This window comes from Mirounga leonina, unplaced genomic scaffold (genome assembly GCF_011800145.1).
Source record: "Mirounga leonina isolate KUSES-001 unplaced genomic scaffold, KU_Mleo_1.0 Mir_82, whole genome shotgun sequence".
Taxonomy (NCBI): domain Eukaryota; kingdom Metazoa; phylum Chordata; class Mammalia; order Carnivora; family Phocidae; genus Mirounga; species Mirounga leonina.
In genome coordinates, this window is record NW_023270825.1 from 40,780,862 (window position 1) to 40,804,298 (window position 23,437).

General features: G+C 37.2%; 2 protein-coding genes across 2 annotated transcripts in view; one reads left to right on the forward strand and one right to left on the reverse strand.

Moving 5' to 3' along the window:
- The window catches only part of ARMH4 (armadillo like helical domain containing 4), a 228,843-nt gene that overhangs the window by 19,429 nt on the left and 185,977 nt on the right, over positions 1–23,437 (forward strand). The window lies entirely within an intron of this gene.
- Positions 241–23,344, reverse strand: PSMA3 (proteasome 20S subunit alpha 3). The gene is made up of 11 exons (XM_034992675.1): positions 23,237–23,344; positions 19,176–19,258; positions 13,076–13,199; positions 10,258–10,359; positions 10,103–10,176; positions 7,724–7,796; positions 6,868–6,933; positions 4,678–4,724; positions 2,419–2,486; positions 1,234–1,298; positions 241–407 (listed from the first exon to the last, which is right to left on the reverse strand). The coding sequence occupies exons 1-11, from the start codon at positions 23,255–23,257 to the stop codon at positions 363–365; spliced, it is 768 nt and encodes a 255-aa protein (XP_034848566.1). The 5' UTR covers positions 23,258–23,344; the 3' UTR covers positions 241–362.

Genomic DNA, 23,437 nt, shown 5'->3' on the forward strand with positions numbered 1-23,437 from the left:
CAACAATAATTTCACTAAATACAAAACTGGGTAATGGCATCAAGTTAATACCTACTGAGTTGGCAGGGACTTACTGCACAAAACCCAGTGATAAATGATCTTTAGATTCTAGTTGAGTGATGAATGGAGCTTTGAATTAATGATTCCAAAGCTTCTTTTTGCAGTATCTTAAGGAATTTTTCAGTAAGCGTAAACCTTCATTTTAATACCAAGGAAATATATACTCAATTATTCCCCAACTTCAATTGTTACAAGACAAAAATTTAATAATGCAAATTGGTCAGTGGGTAGATAATAATCCACAGGGATAAAGAGTTACACGGGACTGTATTAGAAATTTAAAATTGATGCTGAAGTAAATGTTACATATTATCATCATCTGATTCATCTTCTTCCTTCAGTGATTCCTGTTAAGAGAAAGATAGTATTTAAAATCAATTTTTAAAATTTTTAATTTTATTATGTTAATTTTAATACTGAATCTAATTAAACACACTGAAAATTCTTTATAACTGAAGATGAACTGACTTAGAATAACATACCCAAGCAAAGAAAAGGATAATTAAGTGTATCTTTTTTTTTTAAAGATTTTATTTGACAGCAAGAGAGGAAACACAAGTGGGGGGGTGGGAGAGGGAGAAGCAGGCTTCCGGCAGAGCAGGGAACCTGATGTGGGGCTCAATCCCAGGACCCTGAGATCACAACCTGAGCCGAAGGCAGATGCTCAACCGACTGAGCCACCCAGGCACCCCTAATTAAGTGTATCTTGTTCTAACAATCAACTGACTATATATATATATATTTTTTAAAGATTTTATTTATTTATTTGACAGAGAGAGAGCACATGAGGGGGGGGAGGGTCAGAGGGAGAAGCAGACTCCCTGCTGAGCAGGGACCCCCCCCCGATGCAGGACTCGATCCCGGGACTCCAGGATCATGACCTGGGCCGAAGGCAGTCGCTTAACCAACTGAGCCACCCAGGCACCCTCGACTGACTATATTGATAGAACACACAGTATGAAAGCATTAAATGTCCTGGAAAACCCTTACCATTTTCACATACAAAGTGTTTAGAACCAGGGCAACCCTATCCCCATGGAGTATAACCTAGAAAATTTCTAACCTTAGTTCAGTTCAACTCTTAAGTGTTATTTTATAGAAATCAACCGAGTTCCTTTATTATTCAACTTACTTTCATACCTTTAGCTAGAGTTTTCACACACTGCAGCTTACCTTAGCATATTTCTCTGCCTCTTCCCTTATATCTTTTGGAACAATTTCATGTCTTCCTTTTGTTACTGCAAATTAAGCCATATATTTAAATGAATTAGAAATGAGGACAACGTTGTGATTTCCAATACAATAAAATCTACCCAATCCATACATATAATCTACCTAACGTTAAAAGTTATACTATGAGTAATACCAGATGCTCCGAACTTGTGTTGTTTTCTCCACGTAAGATTAAATCTGTCCAAATTTAGCTCTTATGAAAACAAATTATACAATGATTTATCCTGATGCTATGATAAATTCTGAGCATTTATTAATGTGCAGCATGATTAATTTTTAAAAAGCTAGCCTTGAAATCCCATCCATGGTTACCATTGTAAGGAAAAAAAAATGGTCATTTTTCAGTAAATGAATGCTTCAAAAAAGTAAACCATTCATAACATTAGTCAATTAGGCAGAACTTCCCCCCTTCAAAAATATTACCTTGTAAGTTTGTTCTGGCTTTCTTTGTATTAGAAAGGCACTGAGTGGTAGGACACACTTTGGCACTACCCATTGCACTTGAACTTACGCATATTTCCATTACTCAGCAATTCTACTCTTGGAACAGAAATGCTACATACATATACTAAAATTGTTACACAGGACATCTACAGCTGCACTATTCATTATAGTTAAAAAAAAAAGCCCACTGGAAAGAGCCCAACTAACCAGCAGCAAAAGAGGAAATGAGTAAATTGTGCGATATTTGGACAATAGAATACTATACAGCAAGGCAAACGAACAAATACTGTATACAACACAAACACAATGCTAAAGTAAAATCAGGGATAAAAGGATATACACTGTAATTCACTTACATAAAACTGAACAACAGGCAAAACTACCTATGAGTTAGAATTCAAGGTAGTGGTTACCTTTGGGGAGAAGGTAGAGAACTATAAATTCAAAGAGGCCCAAGGGGTGATCTGGGGAACTGGCCTATTTGTTGACCAGAGAGAGGACAGTGGTTATGAGTATACCCATGTTATGATAATTCATCAATTCATCTGTTATTTGTGTACTTTTTTCTGTATGTATGTCATTACCAAATTAAGATTTTAAAAAGGGAAAAACAGGCCCCAATTTTAAATTCGGTTTGGTACAGATGACTCAAGAGCAAATAAATGTACAAAAATAACTTACTTTCACCAACCCAGCTGAGCTCTAATTCAAAAGCTTTATCCTTAACTTCATCATGTACTATGTAAATTCTAGAATGCAAAAGGGAAAATTAACATTTACTTGGTCATTTACAAACATGCACCCAGTCAACACAAATTAGAACACCCATCCCTAATACAAGTATTTATAAAATTATAGACACATTGTAGTCTATATTTATGAACACTTCTAGAAAAGATAATAGGCTGGGTGGCTTAGTCAGTTCAGCATCAGACTCTTGATTTTGGCTCAGGTCATAATCCTCAGGGCCGGGACCCTCCTTGAGAGTCTCTCCCTCTACCCCTGCTCTCCCTCTCTGTTTCTAAAATAAAATTTTTAAAAAGAAAAGACAATCACACAAGGATGGATATATAAAATTAAATACTACAAAGGAATGTTTACAACCCAAGTTGTTTGATACTGTTTAATTATAGACACACAACTCAAAAAGATACCTCAAAAGGAACACAGATTCAAATGGGGAAAGGCCATTATTACAACTGTACCTTTTCAGGATATTTGTTTATTCCTTTCATTAAATGATTATTTTTAAAACAAACGTATTAGTTTGCAATTATTACTGGTCTCTTCAATCTGAAGTTTCTTGGCAGGTATCTTTTTAAACCCCTTATCCATTTTATAAGAACTATATGCCCCTTAACCTAGCCTTCCAACTGTAATATATTGCCAGACTGCAATAAACAAGGAGGCCGTGTCACACCACATAAAAGTATCAGAGCAAAGCTTTCTTATTCTACCTTTTCTACCATCTTCACACACTTTTGGAGGATATTTTTAAAGCCTTGCTATAGTACAAGGAAGCATCTTAATTTCTAGACTAAGTAAAAGATACATAGTGCTCCATTTTATTAAATGATAAGGGGATGGCTTTCCTACATGGAACTAATTAGTGTCTACTGTTACACCTAAACATAAAAAGGTGTGGTAAGGGCTAATTTCCAGAAGCACTTCTCAGTGAAGGAAATGGAATTTATCACATTTAAACTGTTGTACAGGGGCACCTGGGTAGCTCAGTTGGTTGAGCGTCTGACTTGATTTCCAGAGGTCATGATCTCAGGGTTGTGAGACTGAGCCCCAAGTTGGGCTCTGCACTGGACATGGAGCCTTGCACAGGATTCTCTCTGTACCCCCCCCAATAAAAAAATAATAGTAATAAGCTGTTGTACAATTCAGTGAGGATTATCTTCCAAGTGGTTCTACTGTAAGGTAATTCCCAGAGTTGCTCATGTTATTAACTGACAATCATAGAGTGGGTTCTGCTGCTTCACAACTGGAAAGGAGAGGGGTCTCTTGGTAAAAGTGGGGGAGGGAAGATAATGTGGCAGTAGCAAGGGTGATGACAAGACAGAATCATAAAACACTTCAGTATTTTATTACAACTATCAGTTTAGAAGAGATTAAGGGTACCATTTAAATATATATAAATATATAATGGAGCCTCTAAGACTTTATTTTCCTTGCATGTAAAACCTGAGACATTTGCACAAACTGCTGGCTAGACCATGTTGATGTAATTCTAATGTGAAATAGTATGTTTATTACTTTCAAATCTGAAAAGCTGGCTGCAAAACTTGCATTTTATTGGATTTTTTTGAGATAATACATGCCTACATTCTTTGATCCGGAAGAATCATGAATTTTTTTGAAGCATTCCACTCAGGTTTATGGACTTAGTTGTTACTTATTGTAGTCACATAAGCATTCTACTCTATGTACCTGTAATATGAACCACTTCAGGCTTTTTTATTAAATGTGTTGAAATACCGCTCTTCTCATCTTCTTAGAAAAGCTTTTATGACTGACATATCTTGCCCCCAAAAAGACAGATTGTATAAAGGAGCCAGGTTCATGGTTCATGTGTAGAAATAACTAGCTATAAACCTAAAATAAGTTTGTAAACCACATTCCTATTACTGGGATTTCTGAGATCTGAGAGAGTAGGAGTTATCAAATGAAGCTCCTAGAGGTCCAAATGTATCCTCCTACTCTTGAATTCTTTCACCTAAATAGTTTTATTTTGTCAAAAGCTATTTTTTCACACCCATTCACTATCACTTGAAATATGGATATTCTCCTTAGTGAGACTTTTTAGAATGTTAAATTCACCTTCTAAAAATTAGGCACAAAGTTATTTTAAAACACAAAACAGACCTTTAGAATTAATGTATTAGGTAAGGTCAAATGAAATATTTGTCAATGATGATAAAAGTTTCAACTTACATTTTTGCAACTTCTTTAACAACATCACGGCAGGTCATTTCTTTCATCTGTAGAAAATAAAATATTGAGTCATGAGTCAAAAGAGGTACTTTCCACTTACATAACTATTTTCAGATTCTTTTCACAACTTTGTCAATAACCCATATAAAATCAAAACCATGATACTGAATTTAAGAATACCAGTCTTGTTAGGAAATACACAAATCTAGTATGAAGGACTAACTACAAAAGCAATTGGCATGGGCTTCAAAAAATTACTACTGGAGGGTGCCTGGTGGCTCAGGGCTGACTCTTGATTTCAGCTCAGGTTGTGATCTCAAGCCCTGCATCGGGCTCTGCACTCAGTGTGGAGCATGCTTTGAGATTCTCGGTCTCCCTCTGTCCCTCCCTCCCCCTAAAAAAACAAATTGGTACTGGGAGAAGGGTAAGACGTACTTATTTGTGAGAATGGGAGGGAGAGCACAAGTCAGGGGGAGGGGCAAAGGGAGAAGCAGACGACCCGCTGAGCAAGGGAGCCCTATGCAGGACTCACTCAATCCCAGGACCCTGGGATCATGACCTGAGCCAAGGGCAGAAGCTTAACCAACTGAGCCACCTAGGCACCCCCCCTTTTGGGGGGGGGAGGGGAAGACTTAAAATAGTTGAATTTCAAAGTGTGAGCCTTAATTAAAATAGTTGAAATTCAAAGTGTGAGCCTTAATTATATCATGGTTTGAAAAAGCTACAAAATGACACTTGAGAATAGAGGCAGTTTGATTAGACTCTTTGATAATACGATATTCTACAGAGATGAATGCTGAAGCATTTAGGGATACAGTGTCACTGTAATTGTTTAAAATAGTTCAAGAAAAAACAAATGGATAAAACACTGGAAAATAACTTCAATCTAGATGGAGATAGTTTTGCTATTTTCTGACATTTAAATGTTTTCGTGTTAATTTGGGGGTGAAGTGGAAAAAAAGAATACCTATCTCTTCATATTTTTCCCCTTACAGGTTAAGTTCTATGATGAGTAAATTAATTTTATCATAATAAAGGCAAATTTAAGCAAACTTGAAAAAGCACATTTTTTCTTTAGATTTATTTTTTTGAGAGCACAGGAGTGGGGGGAAGGGCAGAGAAAGAGAATCTTCAAGTAGACTTGAGTGTGGAGCCCAACTCGGGGCTCGTTCTCACTACCCATGAGATCATGACCTGAGCCAAAACCAAGAGTTGAACACTTAACCAACTGAGCCACCCAGGCACCCTAAAAAAGCACATTTTAAATGACAATTATATTTTTATATATGTTCATGAAATTTTTATTTCATAACATAACATTCTTGGTAAGCAACATCAGAAGAAAAACAAGCCAGAGCAATGATGTAGAGCATGGGTTGGCAAACTCCTTTCTATAAAGAGCCATATGGTCCATATGGTCTTTGGTCTCTGTTCAAACTACTAAACTCTACTTTTGTAGTGTGAAAGCAGCCAGAGACTGAATGTGACTGTGTTCCAATAAAACTTTAGAAAGAAGACAGTGTGCCATAGTTTGCTGACCGCTGATTTAGAGCATGTATTTGTCATTAAGTATACATACATGCTCCTCAAAGTGAGGTTTCTCCATTCTTAGCTAGGATATGTTGGTAGTCCTATATCTTGTTAGGATTTAACCTCAGAAAGGATAGAAGACTGCTCTAAATACTGTATTTTTCGTGTGTGTGTGTGTGTGCACGCGCATGCCTGCCTGCCTGCAGGGGAAGTTTCTGATAAAGAGTGAGCAAATACTGTTTCAACACTGAGTTGATCAATTTGGCTGAAATGAAAACAAGCACGTTAAAAACTTTTACACTAATAATTTATGGCTCTTGGGGGAACAAAAAGTGAGGAGTTGTAACAGGTTTTATGCCTTATCTAGCTAGGAACAAAGAAAATAGAAGCAGAAGGACACAGACTGTTCATGGTAAGACTTCACAGACAAAAGCTGTGCTCCAGAGAAGAAACGAAGTAGTAAAACACCAGAGCTCTCAAACCTAAGGCTCACAGAGCTCCCTCCAGATTTCTTAATCAGTCTCTCATATTCAGAAAGCTCTGCTCAAAACCGCAAACTATACTCTATGTATCCTTAAATGAAAAGGTTTCATCTGTGGTGATAAAACTTCACTACATGAGGATAATGTTACAGGAAAATTCAAGCATTAAGTATATTACCTGAAGTTTTTCTATTTCTGTCTTTGCAGCTTGCCTGGCTTTACCAATGGCACAACCCCAATAACCCTATTTAAAAAAACACAAAAAATACAGATATTAAGTAAATTGATATACTATCCTAAAATCATTATTGGCTATGACTGTCTATTTAAAGGTTAACAAAAGGATGTTAAATGACTTTCAAAAGTAAGTATGGAGTATTAAATACAAACACGTGTCTAATGAACACTAGGGGGCTCAAAAAAATTAAACAATTCTAGAATAATGTGGATTATTTTTAATAGAGGTGCTATACAAGAAAAATTAACATCATTATATACACTTCATGAACTAGAGAGGTTTTTGAGATTAGGAATGGAAAAATTTTTAGCAGTATGACAAAAACAGATAATTGCTCAATTCAATACTCTAAACCATTTTTTATTATACTGAAAAAGTTTTTTAAATGCAAGGATTCCCATTTATACTTGCATATAATGACAAAATATAAAATCTTTTTTGTAATTATTGAAAACCATAAATATGTCAGAAGAGAGGTAAGGTAAGTAAAAATGCAAGAAATCCCACTTAAAATCCTTTTTTTTAAGGGAAGGTTTAGTTTTAAGACATTGTTAGTATCTATCACAATAAAGGAAATACCACATACTGAAATTTTTATGTTCACTATGTAGTTCCTGTAAATAGCATACTGAAGGCGATAAATCTTTCCTCTGCCTCATAACCACAGGTGGTTATGGTAAACAAGAAATTGTTACTTTCTTTGAATTAATTTTAAAGAAACTTCATGTAATCCAAATACATGCTAATGAGATACCATTAAACTAGAAATAGAAACTCATGATTCAAAATTACTCACATATGAAACTCCTGACGGGTCAATCATGTAGAGCTGTGCACCATCATTCACACTGTAAGACCCTAACATGAAACTACATGAAAGTAAATTAATAGTTTAAACCATGGTTTTAATACCATAAAAATATTAAAAATTCAGTAAATAGAAGATTATACTTTCTAAGATAAATGAATACACATAACTCATAATAAACACTTTGATGAAGTAATTTCAAAAAACTACTATATACTTGAAATTGTTCAAAATTTATATGGCTTTGTTTAGTACTAAACTTGCTGATGAAACTTTCCTGGGAGGACAGCAGTGTAGACAAAGGAGTAATGACAGAGAAAAAACTAATGAGAATGCCCAAGAGGTAAAGGCATACACATGAAAAAGCCAAGATAACAAAACTAACAAATACATTCAATCTGCCTCAAACTCTTGTTACATCCCTCATTCTTTCTGGGCTATTCCCCAATATTCCTCCAGTTATTTTTCTACAGTAATCCAAACTCATTTAAAATATTTTAATATGCTCAACAAATTAAAATTAGGCTGTTAAACAATCATATGAATTAGTGATTTTCTGAAACTGGGATTTAGTTTACCCTCGTAGAAAAGAAACCAGCTTTTATCTTATGTATCAGTTCATGTACAGACTACTGTAACAGTAGCTGTCCAGTTCCCACCCCTACAATCATTTCCTTCCATACTCATGAAACTTACCTTGCAGAATATATAACTGGTTAATTTTAAATCCCTTCCACGTTTCCTTAGTATGGAACACAGACTTCTGTATTATCTTGCCCCTTCCTACATCTTCAGTATCCCTCCTACACACCAAGAATACTAACTAGCTCTGCATTACCTGAAATGCCCATGTTGTTTCATACCAGTCCCTTTGCATGAAATACTCTTACCATTCCACCTACATCTCACATTCTTTTCCTTGCCATCTCTCCCAAGAAAGCAACCATTCCCTAATTGGTGCTGGGTCCACTATAGTCAGTGTGTATCCTATCATCTATAAAACTGTACCAATGAAAACTTATTCATGTTTGTGTCCCGCCCTCTCACACATATCTATGACTATCTCATAGTTTATGCTCAATATTTACTGAAAAAGTTCTCCACTATTCCTATTCCCTTAGAAATAGAGAAATGATTAATTCAGAGCATTGAAAGGTTAAAAAAAATTGAAAGGTATTCTATGAAGTCTAAAAGCAAAGTTTTTCAATGTAATTTAAGTGAAAACCTTAAGAACTAATATAAAAAATGTCCACAGGCCTAACTTACTGGTAGTAGAATAAAACTCAGGTTTTCACTAAAACTCTGTCCTCAGTAATTTAAATATGACTGATAATAAACAATGGAAAGGCAGGACTGTAGCTAATAAACTTTCTACAGCCTTTTCAGAGTGGCAAGCAATCAGATGTTAGTAAATGTTTGACTTTGATCAAACAAGGACTGTTTATTTCTTTAAAGTTACAAACTAAACATGTCTTTTTAGGAAAATCTAGAGTGATGACAGGTCTGAGCCCTATTTAAATATTTACATGTATTTCAAGTCTTGATGCAACTGAATCTCAGCTTCCCTCCCCCCAAAATAAAAATACCAGCATTTCATCTTAACAACAGAAATAGGAAACTGACTAATGAGAACTATGAAATGCAAATTTGTCTGGATTCACTATGGACTGCTAAACTCCCAATTAAGAGCACTGCACCTAACTGCTTAAAGTAAGAGTAGCCAATGGAAATTAATGAGAAAACTGAAGTGTCCCTTTAGTTGGCTACCTAATAATGTCAAGAGAGAATATATTTAAAGTCAGTTTGTTTCCTGAAAATGCTGGGATCTGACACCAGAGAATTTTTTTCTGGTTTTATTGAGAAATAATTGAATGCATCACTATACAGTGTACAGCATGATGGTTTGATTCAAATGTATTGTGAAATGCTTAGAGTAGGTTTAGTAAAATCCATCATCTCATAAAGATACAATAAAAAGAGAAAAAAACTTTTCTCCTTGTGAAGAAAATTCTGAGGATGTATTTAACAACCTTCCCCTATGTCACACAGCAGTGGTAACTACAGTCATCATACTGTACATTACATCTCTAGCACTTATCTTAGAACCTTTATACCTTTGACCACCCTCCTCCAGAGAATGTATTATAATCAGATTAAAGTTATTACTAGGAGTTCTGTGTTTTATTATCACTCCAAATTTGTAGAGTCTTTTTCATTATTCAAAGTTTTCGTTTTGATGTACAGAGTTTCATTTAATCATTGCCCTAATACTTCTTGGGTCATAGCTCATACTTCTAAGGATATAAAAGGCTAAGATACTGGGGAAAACAGTACACATCTAACTGAATATCTCACAAAATTTCATACCTGCAGCCAAAAGGTCGAACAGCACTGTAGAGTGTATATGCATGTACATACATGGCCACTCTGTCTGCAAGATGCTAGGAGGGGGAGAAACAGAAGAGCATATCAGCAAATTTCTATTACTGTTCAAAAGGCTCCTCAACATATTATCAACTTACTTTTAATGGAATGTTATAGCCAAAATTAGATCTAAAGTTGGAAGCTTCTTCTCTTGCAATGTCTGCTAAAGAACGAGCATCTGCCAACAAACCCGCTACTGCCTGAAAGAAAGGAAGTACCAATTTAGTAGATAAATACATTCCTAACACAAATCAAGAAGAGTGTGTAATTACTGTAGGCTTACTTTATAACAAGCATCACCATTAGAAATAATTTGGCTTAAAGGTCTTTATAAGGCATTCTGATTGGGTGGGATCAAAATAAAAGTATGGAATTATAATTCAGAAATTTACCAGGTGTGACTTGTTTGTTGAATGATGACATTCACAAGGAATATTTCTACATTTAATCTTCCCATGTCTCCCCAATTTACCAGTTCACTATAAATAAGCAACAACCAGAATAAAACTACTGGTCTTGATGAGGACTGATCTCTATTTAAAGTAGTTCTGTGTTCAAATTACTAAAGGTTTTGGTCTAAAAGGCACAACCTCAAATCTTTTTCAGCTTACTATTAAACTGCAATGACAAACTAAAACATGACAAACCACACATCTTCCAAGACTGGTAGCTTACAACTACAGTTACCAAACCATGTGCTGAGAGATGCTAGGGCACCGTACTGAACTCAGTTATGCAACACCTGGAATTTGGGGGATAGTTGTTGAAGTAGTTCAGTTTCAGCATTAGATCATTCAGTATTCCTTTTAATGCCATCATATTGTTAAGCACCTGGGTTGCTGCGATAAAAAATAAGTACCAAACAAAAATCCATGTGGAACAAGAAATGGGGAGGGGGGGCCCACACATAATCTGATTCCAAAGTTTAGGAAGTTGTGCAGTGCACATTAGTAACTGTGATTGTTTAAAAATAAAAAGATTTTTCTTTAATCATTATGTGTATTTTTTTCTCTTATAAGCTACTAAGTTTTTAAGACATAAACACTAAGTCATTTGGACCTAAATTCATAATAAGAACTACTGGGTACTTATTTTCGCATAGGGAAGCCATGAAAAAAAGACTCACTGAAATACTTAGTACCAGGAACCAAGAAAGTCCAGGAACCACCAGCTTAGGAGATTTACAGAATTTAAAAGTAAGTGATATCAGAACAACAGGCTTTTTTCTACTGCTACCTATTAATAGTAGTAGTGATGAAAATTTCTAAAACATAGTGAGCACTTATTACATGCTAAGCATTTTATGTAATTTTTAACCTTGTAACAACTGTTATGAAGTAGGTCCTATTACTACCCTACTTTTGCAGGTGAGGCAGTTGTGTTTAGAATAACTTCCCCAAAGTCACCCAGCCAGTAAGTTTCACCATTTAAAAAATCTTCTATTGTTTTGGAGAAAGCTTACTGTGAAGTCCAATAATTCCCAAACCACTTGAAGATGACAACTGTGGAGACAATATTAACCCTTCATTATCTCCAACCCTCTTCAACATGTGATGTTTTGCCATTCCAGCTATTAGGAATGCCATCAGTTTCCTGGCTTTAAATAACAAATGGAACAAATTTTAAAGTTCTAAGACAAAGTTTTGCCATCACTGAAGTACCTTTAAGCATACATGATTTTTTTCAAAATATACCGGCCCAAAGTTTGTTTTGTTTTGTTTTTACTAAGTGAAAGAATGCATAATTCACTAGTTCCCTCCTATCAGCTGGGTTACAATCTGGCAAGTTTCATCAAAACATACCACTTTCATATTGTGTGTCAACTATACTCAAATTTTAAAAAATAAATAAATGTAGAGGTCCAAATGATAGAAAAAAAGTCGTATCAGTTTCACTGGCAGTAATTTGTTCAGGAGAGAAAATATGTTCAGAAAAAATAATCACTGAAGAAGCCCAAAAAAAAATTATCTGTAGCTTTATAGTTTATTGCTTATATTTTATTGGTCCTTTTTGTGTTTGTAACACATCTCATTTAGAAATATCAAAGATAACAGCAGAATGAGAGGTCCTACAAGATCTCACCCTGCACAATGGACTCTGAAATAACTCGCAGACCATGCAGGCCCCAGTCTGAATCCCATTTTATTTCTTTACCAGCTGTGAGTCTTGTTTTCTTATCTGTAAAAATGGGATTAATACTTTCACTGCAATGTCAGACTTAAATGACATAATTTATGTAAAGTGGTTCTAGCACACACGTCTTTTCTTCCTTGCCTTTTCAGTAAACAGAGTTAGAATCACTCCTTTACTTGTTTTGCTTATTGTCTGACTGAACAAAGTCTGACATCTATACAGAATGACTTCAGTATATACCAGTAATGTATTTATGGTTTCACTTGCAATTATGCAAATCAGTCACTCAAGACACCAGCTGCATAAAATAAATACAGTGATGTCTATGAAGCTAGTAAAAAGGATGTGTTCACTTTTCCTTTCATTAAACATCCTTTCTTGGTGCTCCACCTTACTAAAAAGGTATTCTCTGATAACATCTTCAATATGACAGTGATCCCCACAAAAGATATGAAAAGCTAAAGATTCTATGCCTCTCAAGCATTCTACCTTATCTACACTGCCAAGATCTCTTTCCTGCACATACTTCCCACCCCTCACTCCCCTCGTCCCTTAAGGCAATTTGGTTTTTCATATACGTCTCCAATCAGGTTATAAGAACACTACCTTTCTTAGTGAACTGTAACTCTCTCAGATTACTTCTATGGCTGCCCTCTAATCTGTTTCTGCCTCAATGCTGAAGTAATAAATGGGTTCTTACAATCACATTTTAATATATTCTAAACAGTTACTTCACAAGAAATTGGACAAGGCAAAAAGGAACATTTTTTAAATATGACCTACCATTCCAACATGCCGATCAACATTAAAAAGTCGTTTGTTGGAACCTTCTTCATAAAGTTTAGAAAGGACTAACTTTTCTACCCCAAAGACAACGCCATCTTTACATCTGATTCCAATAGCTGTACTGGAACAAGTAGAAGAAAATCAATTTTTTTAACAAAAGAAATTTCATAAATTAAACCCATAAAAATAGGTAACATTTAGTTTTTTAAAGCATGCTAGTACTTTAAAACAAACACATTTGAAAACTAGAAAGAGGACAACCTAAAGTGTGATAAATTAGTAGGTCCATAGAGATGAACACCAGGTGACCAAAAAAAAATCTAGCATACCATGACATAAAAAGATGTTAATACGTAAGCGAGAAAAGATGCCAACAAAATATGTACAAAATGGCGGAGTGTCTGGCATATGATATCCATATTATAATAAATGTTGATTTAGTTCATGTCCATTAAAAATCGTACATAAAATGCATAGCAAAGACAGGTTATATACAAACTTAAAAAGTTAACAGTGACTAATCTAGGTGGAAAGCTTAGAATTCTTTTGCTAATTTGCCTTTTCTGCGACCACTGCTTATATTAAGTATGTAGAAGAATATAATACACATTTTATACAACTGCTTAAAACAAAATGGATCTTAATCTCTGAAATGTGGAGAAATTATATTCTACCGTTTCAAGATAAAAATACATCATTAACTTTTTTTTTTTAAGATTTTATTTATTTATTTGACAGAGACACAGCGAGAGAGGGAACACAAGCAGGGGGAGTGGGAGAGGGAGAAGCAGGCTTCCCGCTAAGCAGGGAGCCTGATGTGGGACTCGATCCCAGGACCCTGGGATCATGACCTGAGCCGAAGGCAGACACCTAACGACTGAGCCACCCAGGCACCCCTCTTCTGAAATCCTTTTAATAAAAAGGGAATTCTGATGAGAAACCAGAAAAATGAACAGAGCCACACATATATTCCACAAAAAATTTCAGGCTTCCCTCATATTTCAGGTATTTTCAATGGCTCCCTTTCCAGTTTAAACTCCTTGGCCCAGCTTTCAAAATTCCTGAGAATCTACAAATTAAATTTGTGGCTTATTAAACTTCCTATTAAATTTGTAGCTTATTAAACTTCCTATTAGTGTCATAGACATCACACTACTGAATTCAACCTCACTAACATGCCCCAAACACCTATATTCATTTTTGCTTTTATGTCTTTGTGTTGAGGTTTTCCTGGGTTCTAGAACACACTTCCTCCTCACCACTGTATATTTAAATAATTCTCCACAAACTTTTGCAAACTCACTTGAACTTAAACTCTACAACCTCAGGTAGCCTTTCCTAATTATTCCAAGTCATCGTCATTCTCACTATTTAAATCTAAAACATTGCTTATTCCAAACTACAAGTTCTCAGAGTATGGTCTGTGAACCCCCTGAGCATCCCTGAAAACCCCTTCGAGGGGGTATGGGAGGTCAAAATTATTTTTGTAAGAATACAAAGACACCATTTAGTTTTTCCCACTACGTGGACATTTGCACTGCTGGTCCAGCGCAGAAGCATTCGTGGGTCAAACTGCCGGCACTTTAACACAAACCAAGGCAGTGAAACAAATGGTAGCAGTGAACTACTAATCACTGTATTTTTCATTTCTATGCTCTCACATTCAAAAAAAAAAAAGCTCACACAGTTAAAAAATTTTGTTGGGGCGCCTGGGTGGCTCAGTCATTAAGCATCTGCCTTCGGCTCAGGTCATGATCCCAGGGTCCTGGGTTCAAGCCCCACATCGGGCTCCCTGCTCCGCGGGAAGCCTGCTTCTCCCTCTGCCTCACTCCCCCTGCTTGTGTTCCTGCTCTCGCTATCTCTCTGTCAAATAAATAAATAAAATCTTTAAAAAAAAAAAAAAATTTGCTAAGAATGTCCTTAAGAAGGGACGGTTGAATGGCTCAGTTAAGCGTCCGCCTTTGGCCCGGGTCATGATCCCGGGGTCCTGGGATCGAGCCCCGTGTCAGGGCTCCCTGCTCGGCAGGGAGCCTGCTCCTCCTTCTGCCTACCGTTCCCCATTTGTTCTCTCTCTCTCTGATAAATAAATAAAATCTTAAAAAAAAAAAAAAGAATGTCCTTAAGAAAGCAGTAATTTTTAAAAGCTGTTTTAATATTAAAAAAAAGAAAGCAATAATTCTAGATGACAACCCTTGAGTACCTGTCTTTTTATTATTATTAAGGAAATGGAAGGTACTCAAACATAAAATATGGTTGCCTAAAGGAAAAAGTACTGGTAAAACTGTTAAGTTCTGAACTTTTTCTTTTTTTTTAAAGATTTTATTTATTTATTCGACAGAGAGATAAAGAGCACAAGTAGGCAGAGTGGCAGGAAGAGAGAGAGGGAGAAGCAGGCTTCCCGCTGAGCAGGGAGCCGGACGTGGGGCTCGATCCCAGGACCCCCAGATCATGACCTGAGCCAAAGGCAGCCGCTCAACCGAATGAGCCACCAGGTGCCCCAAGTTGTGAACTTTTTCATGGAATACCTGTTTTTACCATCAAGCAATGTCAGACAAACTAGTTATTTACACTTACATATGTATATGGCAGACTTTTTTTTTCCCCCTAAAATGAACAAAATAAGCCTGTCAACTTCAAGGAAAAATGGACAGTATTTTGTTGCCTGTGATAAGACTCAAGTTTTCAAGCATAAACTGGAATTTTAGGAAACATATTCATCACCGTGAGTTCGTCTGTTTCACAAAACTTACAAATTTTTATAATCAGATCAGTGGTGATATTAACAAGTGTGATGTTTCCAATTGTTCTAATAGATAGATGAAAAATACCAAATTTGGAAAATCTGTTATAGCACAGTGAACCAGTATTTTCCAAATGAGTACCTTACATGCACGGGTAAAACATCTGAAGCGCAAGACAGTCCAACAGATTTTAATGTAAAACTACAAAAAGTTCATCATTAAGTTTTCAGAGGCCACACTGCAACTAACCTTTAAAAAGCTACCATTTGTCCAGTTTTGGTATAGCATCAAAAACAACATCCATAATTATCTGAAAAGGCTATTAAAATATGCCTCACTTTTCCACCTACTTATCTGTAAAAGCCTTGATTTGCTCCACAGGCTTCAACAAAAGTAACAACATATTGAAGCAGATATGAGGATGTCTTACATTAAGCTTCAATTAACAATGAGATTTACAAAAATGTAAAATACCAGTCTTCTCACTACACTTGTTTATTATTGTGAAAAAGTTACTTTTCATTAAAAATGTTAGTATTAAATAGTTTACTTAATGTTAATTTAAATTACTACTTACATTAACATGCAACTGTCATTATTTTAAATGAATTAAATATTTTTTCTCAGTTTTAATTTCTAATATGATAAATATTGACAGATCCAATAACAGGCATAAATAAAAGTTCACTGGTCATGGTAGATATTGTGGAACTAAAGCCTAATAAATAAATGCTCTTTGAAGTCCTCAATGTTTTGGGTTTTGGTGTTTTTGTTTTTTTACAAGTAAAAGGGGGTCCTGAGATCAAAATTCTGTATAATTTTTGTTCCAAACAATCTAGCCTTCATTGTTACATTGCACAATCCTCCTTTAATACCTGGGCTCCTCAATGCAGCTAATGGGGAAAATTATAATTTATAATTTAATCTTTCCATGTTTTTCTTGTGTATATTACCTTCTAGGGGAATACTTTGATAAAATAGGATCATTGTATATATACTTTAATAAAGTGCTTTTAAGTATTCACTTATATGTCATTGATTATTTGTTTTAGTAGTTCCTTCCTATGCTTAACACAATAGGTAGTCAGGGGCACCCAGGTGGCTCAGTAGGTTGAACATCCCATTCTTGGTTCGGCTTGGGTCATGATCTCAGGGTCCTGGATCTAGCCCTGTGTCGGGCTCCACACTCAGCGGGGAGTCTGCCTGCCCCTCTCCTTCTGCTCCCTGCTGCCCCCACTCATGCTTGCTCATGCTCGCTCCCTAAAATAAATAAAATCTTAAAAAAAAAACACAACATGTAGTCAAAAATATTTGACTTTTAAACTCCCAAGATTAAATTTCTTTTTTTTAAAAGAACTGATCCGCCCCCACCTTTTTTAAAGATTTTAAGTAATCTCTACACCCAACACAGGGCTTCAACCCACAACCCCAAGATCAAGAGTCACATGCTCTTCCAACTAAACCAGCCAGGCACCCCAAGAATTGATCTCCTTTTGATGCCAGAATATAATCCTAATATTTGACTAAACATTTTCTAACTATTAGCTTGTATGTCACACTATTATGAAAATTAATATACAACCTAATTTTTCCATTTTCCATTCTGTGCCCAAACAGCACTTAAAAATCGTCCAAATGTTTTTACATATATTTCATTCTTACGGTAAAGTATGTTAAGTAGTTAGGGTAGAGGTCTACATCCCAATTTTATAAACAAAAATAACATTCAGAGTACCGAACAGAGGCATCCTATATAATATTTCCATTAAGCAGCAGCTAGAAGGAAAATCTACATTTTCTGATCCTCATTCAATATTCTATTATACCCCTTTAAAAGAGGAACTTCTGTGGTATTTTTTCTTTATGCAGAAAAAAAATTCATTTTTAATGTATTAATTTTTAATTAATTTGCTATAAACTATTTTAAGCCATATTTAGAAATAACTTTACAGAAAACAAATTCCGAAGACACACAGATCCTCATAGCCTAGTCTCAATTTTCTGTATTACATATGGTTTCCAAATGTATTTCCAGTTTTTCTCAATCAAGACTTCCTTTTCCAGCTTTTTAAACCAGTGAAAATCCAACACTCAAAGGAGGAAGAGAAAAACAGTAACTTTTTCCAAGTCTTTCTCCAGCTCCCTGGTCTAAGGGCCTATCTTCTGTTTACTAGGTCAAAAAAAAAAAAAAAAATCCTTGAAGAGATGTGAATGAGATATTATGAAATATATATATATATATATTTTCTTTTAAAGATTTTATTTATTTATTTGACACAGAGAGACACAGCGAAAGAGGGAACACAAGCAGGGGGTGTGGGAGAGAGAGAAGCAGGCTTCCCGCCGAGCAGGGAGCCCGATGCGGGGCTCTGATCCTAGGACCCTGGGATCATGACCTGAGCTGAAGGCAGACGCTTAACGACTGAGCCACCCAGGCGCCTGTGAAATATATTCTTTTTTAAAAGTCTCTTAATTCATCCCAAAGATTCTAAGATACAAGGTCATGTAAGTATAACTGACTCGAAAATTTCTTCAATAAAGGACTTAACAATTTGTCAACAAGCTAGTAATTTAACCAAGATGTTACAGGGGTACCAAGTAATCATTTTGGCACATTACTCTAAGCAATGAAAGAGTGAGGGAAGGGAGTCCAACGGAAGATATCTTAGTGCTCCTACACATTTTGTAGTACGGCAGCAGAACAGAAAAAAAAAATCCTACTGGGACAAACCTGACTAACTGCATAGGACATTTAAAACACAAGTAAAGGGGCGCCTGGATGGCTCAGTTGTTAAGTGTCTGGCTTCGGCTCAGGTCATGATCCCAGAGTCCTAGGATCGAGCCCCGCATCAGGCTCCCTGCTCAGCAGGAAGCCTGCTTCTCCCTCTCCCACTCCCCCTGCTTGTGTTCCCTCTCTCGCTGTGTCTCTCTCTGTCAAATAAATAAATAAAATTTAAAAAAATAAATAAATAAAACACAAGTAAATAAAAGATAAAATGACAAAGCAACAAACCTAATGGCCAAGGAAACAAGGCTATAAATCAAGAATTTCAAAAATGAAAATGGGCTAGCAAAGATGATAATGAATTTGGTTTTATACACTACATTTGAGACACAGGAGAACAGCTAAGTGGATTATCTCGGAACCAACCGCAAATATGGTAACTAAGGTTCATGGAAAGATCTGACCTAAAAAGAGATCTGGAAATGACTAATAAATTGAGATTATTTTAGGGCAACTATTATTTTGTGCCAAAGTAACATAACAAAGCCTAATTACCAAAAATATAGAAAAGGAGATATTTAATACCTGGTTAAAAAACACGCTAAATTCCAAGTAAAACAATGTTTCTTACCTACTATTTTCCACAGCCTTCATAGCATATTCAACTTGAAAAACTCTTCCATCAGGAGAGAATGTAGAGGCTGACAGGTCATACTAGGAAGAAAAAGGCAACAATAAGCTTAAATAATGTATCTTTGGCAGTAATAACCTCACCATCTTTCTTTCTAAATGGATTACACATCAGAAATATGTGTTAAGGGGCGCCTGGCTGGCTCAGTTGGTAGAGCAGGCGGCTCTTGATCTTAGGGACGTGAGTTCGAGCCCCACCTGGGGTGTAGAGATTACAACAGGCAGGCAGGCAGGCAGGCAGGGGAAAGCAGAAACCGGTGTGTGTTAAATCTCAAAGGTTTTGCTTTGAAGAGGAAAAGGAAGCATGTCAGAGCAGCAACAGCTGCTAAGAAGAAAGCTACTTTAGATGTCTGCTATTGAAACACAAAAGACAAGTGCCCAGCTGGCTTGGTCAGTAGAGCATACAACTCTTGATCTGGGGGTTGTGAGTTCGAGCCCCACGTTGTGTGCAGAGACAACTTAAAAAGAAAAGCAACAGATACAAATCCTAGTTTAAGTCAGAATTTTTTTCACACAGAACACAAAGTTCATTTTTGTACAAAATGGAGATACTCTGGATTCCAGACCACCACAGTAAGGTGAATAAAATGAGTTTTCTGGATTCCCAGTGCATATTAAAGTTATATTTGGGGGGTTTTTGTTTGTTTTTTGAGAGAGAGAGAGAGAAAGCGTGAGTGAGAGAATCTCAAGCAGGCTCCACGCTCAATACATAGCCTGACAAGGGACTCAATCTCAGGACCCTAAGATCATGACCTGAGACAAAATCAGGAGGTGGATGCTTAAGGGGCACCTGGGTGGCTCAGTCGGTTAAGCATCTGCCTTCGGCTCGGGTCATGATCCCAGGGTCCTGGGATGGAGCCCCGCATCGGGCTCCCTGCTCCGCGGGAAGCCTGCTTCTCCCTCTGCCTGCCGCTCCCCTGGTTTGTGCTCTCTTTGATAAATAAAATCTTGAAAAAAAGAGTTGGACGCTTAACCAACTGAGCCACCCAGGCGCCCCTAAAGTTATGTTTACACTAGACTGTAATCTAAAAAAGAAAACAAAAAACAATGTACATACATTAAAAAACACTTCTTTGCTAAAAAATGCTAACCATCATCTAAGCTTTCAGCGAGTGGTAATCAATGATCACAAATCACCATAACAAACTTAATAATGAAAAAGTTTGAAATATTCTGAGAATTACCAAAATGTGACACAGACACAAGGTGAACAAATGCTGTTGGAAAAATGGCACCAACAGACTCGCTTGATGCACAGTTGCTACAAACCTTCAGTTTGTAAAAAAAAAAAAAAAAAGGAAAGAAAAACAATGCAGTATCTGTGAAGTACAATAAAACAAGGTATGCCTGTAGTATGGCATAGTAGAAATAGAACTAAAGTCAGAACATGTTAATTCATTGCTGTCGCACTAACAAACTGAAGGACCTTAAAGAAAAAATATAGCATTCAAACATTTGATAAGCATCCATTACATGTAGTCACTATAAGGAAATATAAAGAATACTCATTCTTGAAGTCTTTCATTTTCAAAGGAGACCAGGCACCAATCTAGGAGCTGGAAACCAGATAAAGGATTATGATGAAAATTCAGACAGGGTGAAGTGACAGTCTGAGAGCCTAGTACAGAGAACCTGATCAGGGAAGGCCTTGCTAGAGCAGTTATGTTTAATTACTTAGGCTTAGCCAGACCTAAATAACAAGTAGCACTTTAGGATATGGAGGGTAGAAATAAGCCTAGCACAATGAGGGACAAGAAATAGGCCTCTGTGTCTTGAGCACTAAGTGGTAGAGAGAAGAGTAAATCATATCAGAGGCATGTAAAGACCAAACTATTTTGAGTCTCCTAGGCTGAAGCAGGAAGTTTGTATCTTATTCTAAATGCAACTGGAAGTCATTGGAGTTTAAGCAGGATGGGGGGGAGGGGGGCCCGGGGGGTGATATGATCTATTTTTTTTTCAAACTTCATCTAGAAAACGAATTGTAGAGGGAACAAGGATGGAAGCAGAAATCAAGTATTCCAAAGGTAGTGGTTTAGACCAGGAAAAGAGAAAAAGACAATATTTTTGAGGATAGAGTTAAAAAAACAAAACAAACAAACCACCTTGTTATTGGATTGGCTCTAGGAGTAAAGAAATTAAACGTGAATCATGGACCTTTTTCACTTGAGCAATTAGAATTGGACCATTCACTGAGCTGAAAATTGTAGGAAATGCAAAATGGCAAGGGGATGGGAAAAGCCGAGGTCTCTTTTCGACACATAGTTTGAAATGCCTATTAAACAATCAAGTGGAGGGGCGTCTGGGTGGCTCAGTCCCTTAAGCCTCTGCCTTCAGCTCAAGTCTCAATCTGGGGGTCCTGGGATAGAGCCCCACGTCCGACTCCCTGCTCAGCAGGGAGTCTGCTTCTTCTCTGCCTCTGCCCCTGCTCATGCTCTCTCTCTTGCTCACTCTCTCAAAAAAATAAATTAATTAAAAAAAAAAACCACTAAAAAACAACAATCAAATGGAGAGAAATGTCAAGTAGGCAGGTCTTCTTCATACCTGGAGTTCTTGGGAGAAGTGAAGACCAAAGATATGCCTTCAACAATGGTGCTTCCTGAGTCTCAATTTCCTGATCTATTAAATGAAGATTAACTCTACTATTGTAATACCAAAATACCTCCCATGTTTATATTTATCAAGTATTTTTAAAGAGTTTTCAGGGGGCACCTGGGTGGCTCAGTCGTTAAGCGTCTGCCTCGGGCTCAGGTCATGATCCCAGCGTGCTCGGATCGAGCCCCGCATCGGGCTCCCTGCTCGGCGGGGAGCCTGCTTCTCCCTCTCCCGCTCCCCCTGCTTGTGTTCCTTCTCTCGCTGTGTGTGTGTGTCTCTCTCTGTCAAAAGGGTTGTCAGAACAAAACACTATTAATTGAAGGTAATATTAATGTAGTTGCAAAATCAATTTGCTACAATATGCTTAAATGAGCATCTACTAATTTAAAAATGTTATGACATAAACTTAGCATCTCATAACCGAATGAATTAAACCATTCGAAACATAAATCGCCTATTATCAAACTCGGAAAACCAGTATCTGGCCTTAATGCTGAGTATCAAAATCTTTTTTAAAGTGGAACTGATGAATTTAGAAACCCACTATTCAATGCCTCTAGTGCACACAACCAATAAATACTTCTAAAGAAAAACTAGATTTTCTATATGGAAAATACATAAAAGGAATAAGCAAAAGACTGCATACGTACAGTACGTTTAACACAGGAAAGTAGTAAACTGAATAAGTTAACAAGTCCAACTCCAAAACCCTCGAGTCCACTAACAGACGCGGTTAAATCCCTAGCTAATGATTTAAATGTTTACGGTACTGATATCTCCAAGTGATGTTAAGTAATTTGTACAGGAAAAGCTGGGACAAAAGAAAAATGTAAAGGACTCTTCAGATCTCACTTTTCAGACAATTTTCCTACTAGCTCTGCCCCGACAGGGGTTCCAGGGACCCCTACTGAGCGGACGGTCAGTAACACTCCAAGGCAAGATGGGGAAGGCCCAGTGAGTCAGCAGCATCCCGGGACCTGCAAAGACGGTCCATAGAAAGCTCCGTCTCAGACCCTGGAATCTCAAGCCGCCCTGCCTCAGTGGTTCTCAAGAAGCTCACTGTTGCCCAAACCCTGCACACGCTATTTCAGGCTCCACGAGTTTCTACTTTCGGTTTCCCTAAGCGGCTAAAGAAAGTGACTCAGCGATCCAAAGCGGCTCCCAATCTTACTGCTGCGCCGCCAAGCCCGCTACACCTGAGCTGAAAAGCCTCAGCTCACGATCACCGCAAACGAGGGCCTACAAATTAGCGTAGGAAAGACTGCCGGTGACCGGACAACTGGAAGCGGCCCAGTTGGCCGAAGGCAGTCCCGCCGCACCCCGAGGCGGCGCACCCCAGGCGGTCTGTCCGAGTTCCCTTCAACGCTGATCCGTCAGCTAGTCCGTTGCGCCAAGACACAGCAAACTCACCCCAGTCCCGATGGAGCTCATCGCGATGAAACCTCCGGGACACCAAGGGCTTCCAGGCCTAACGCGCTCCCCCAATACCGCAGCCCGCAGACTAGTAACAGGCTCTCTCATTGGCTGCTCTTTCAACCAATAGCCTTCCCCTCCGAGGCTCTTTCCTCCAAGTCGGCCCGAGGAACAGAGGATTGTGGGGAAAGGGGGGGA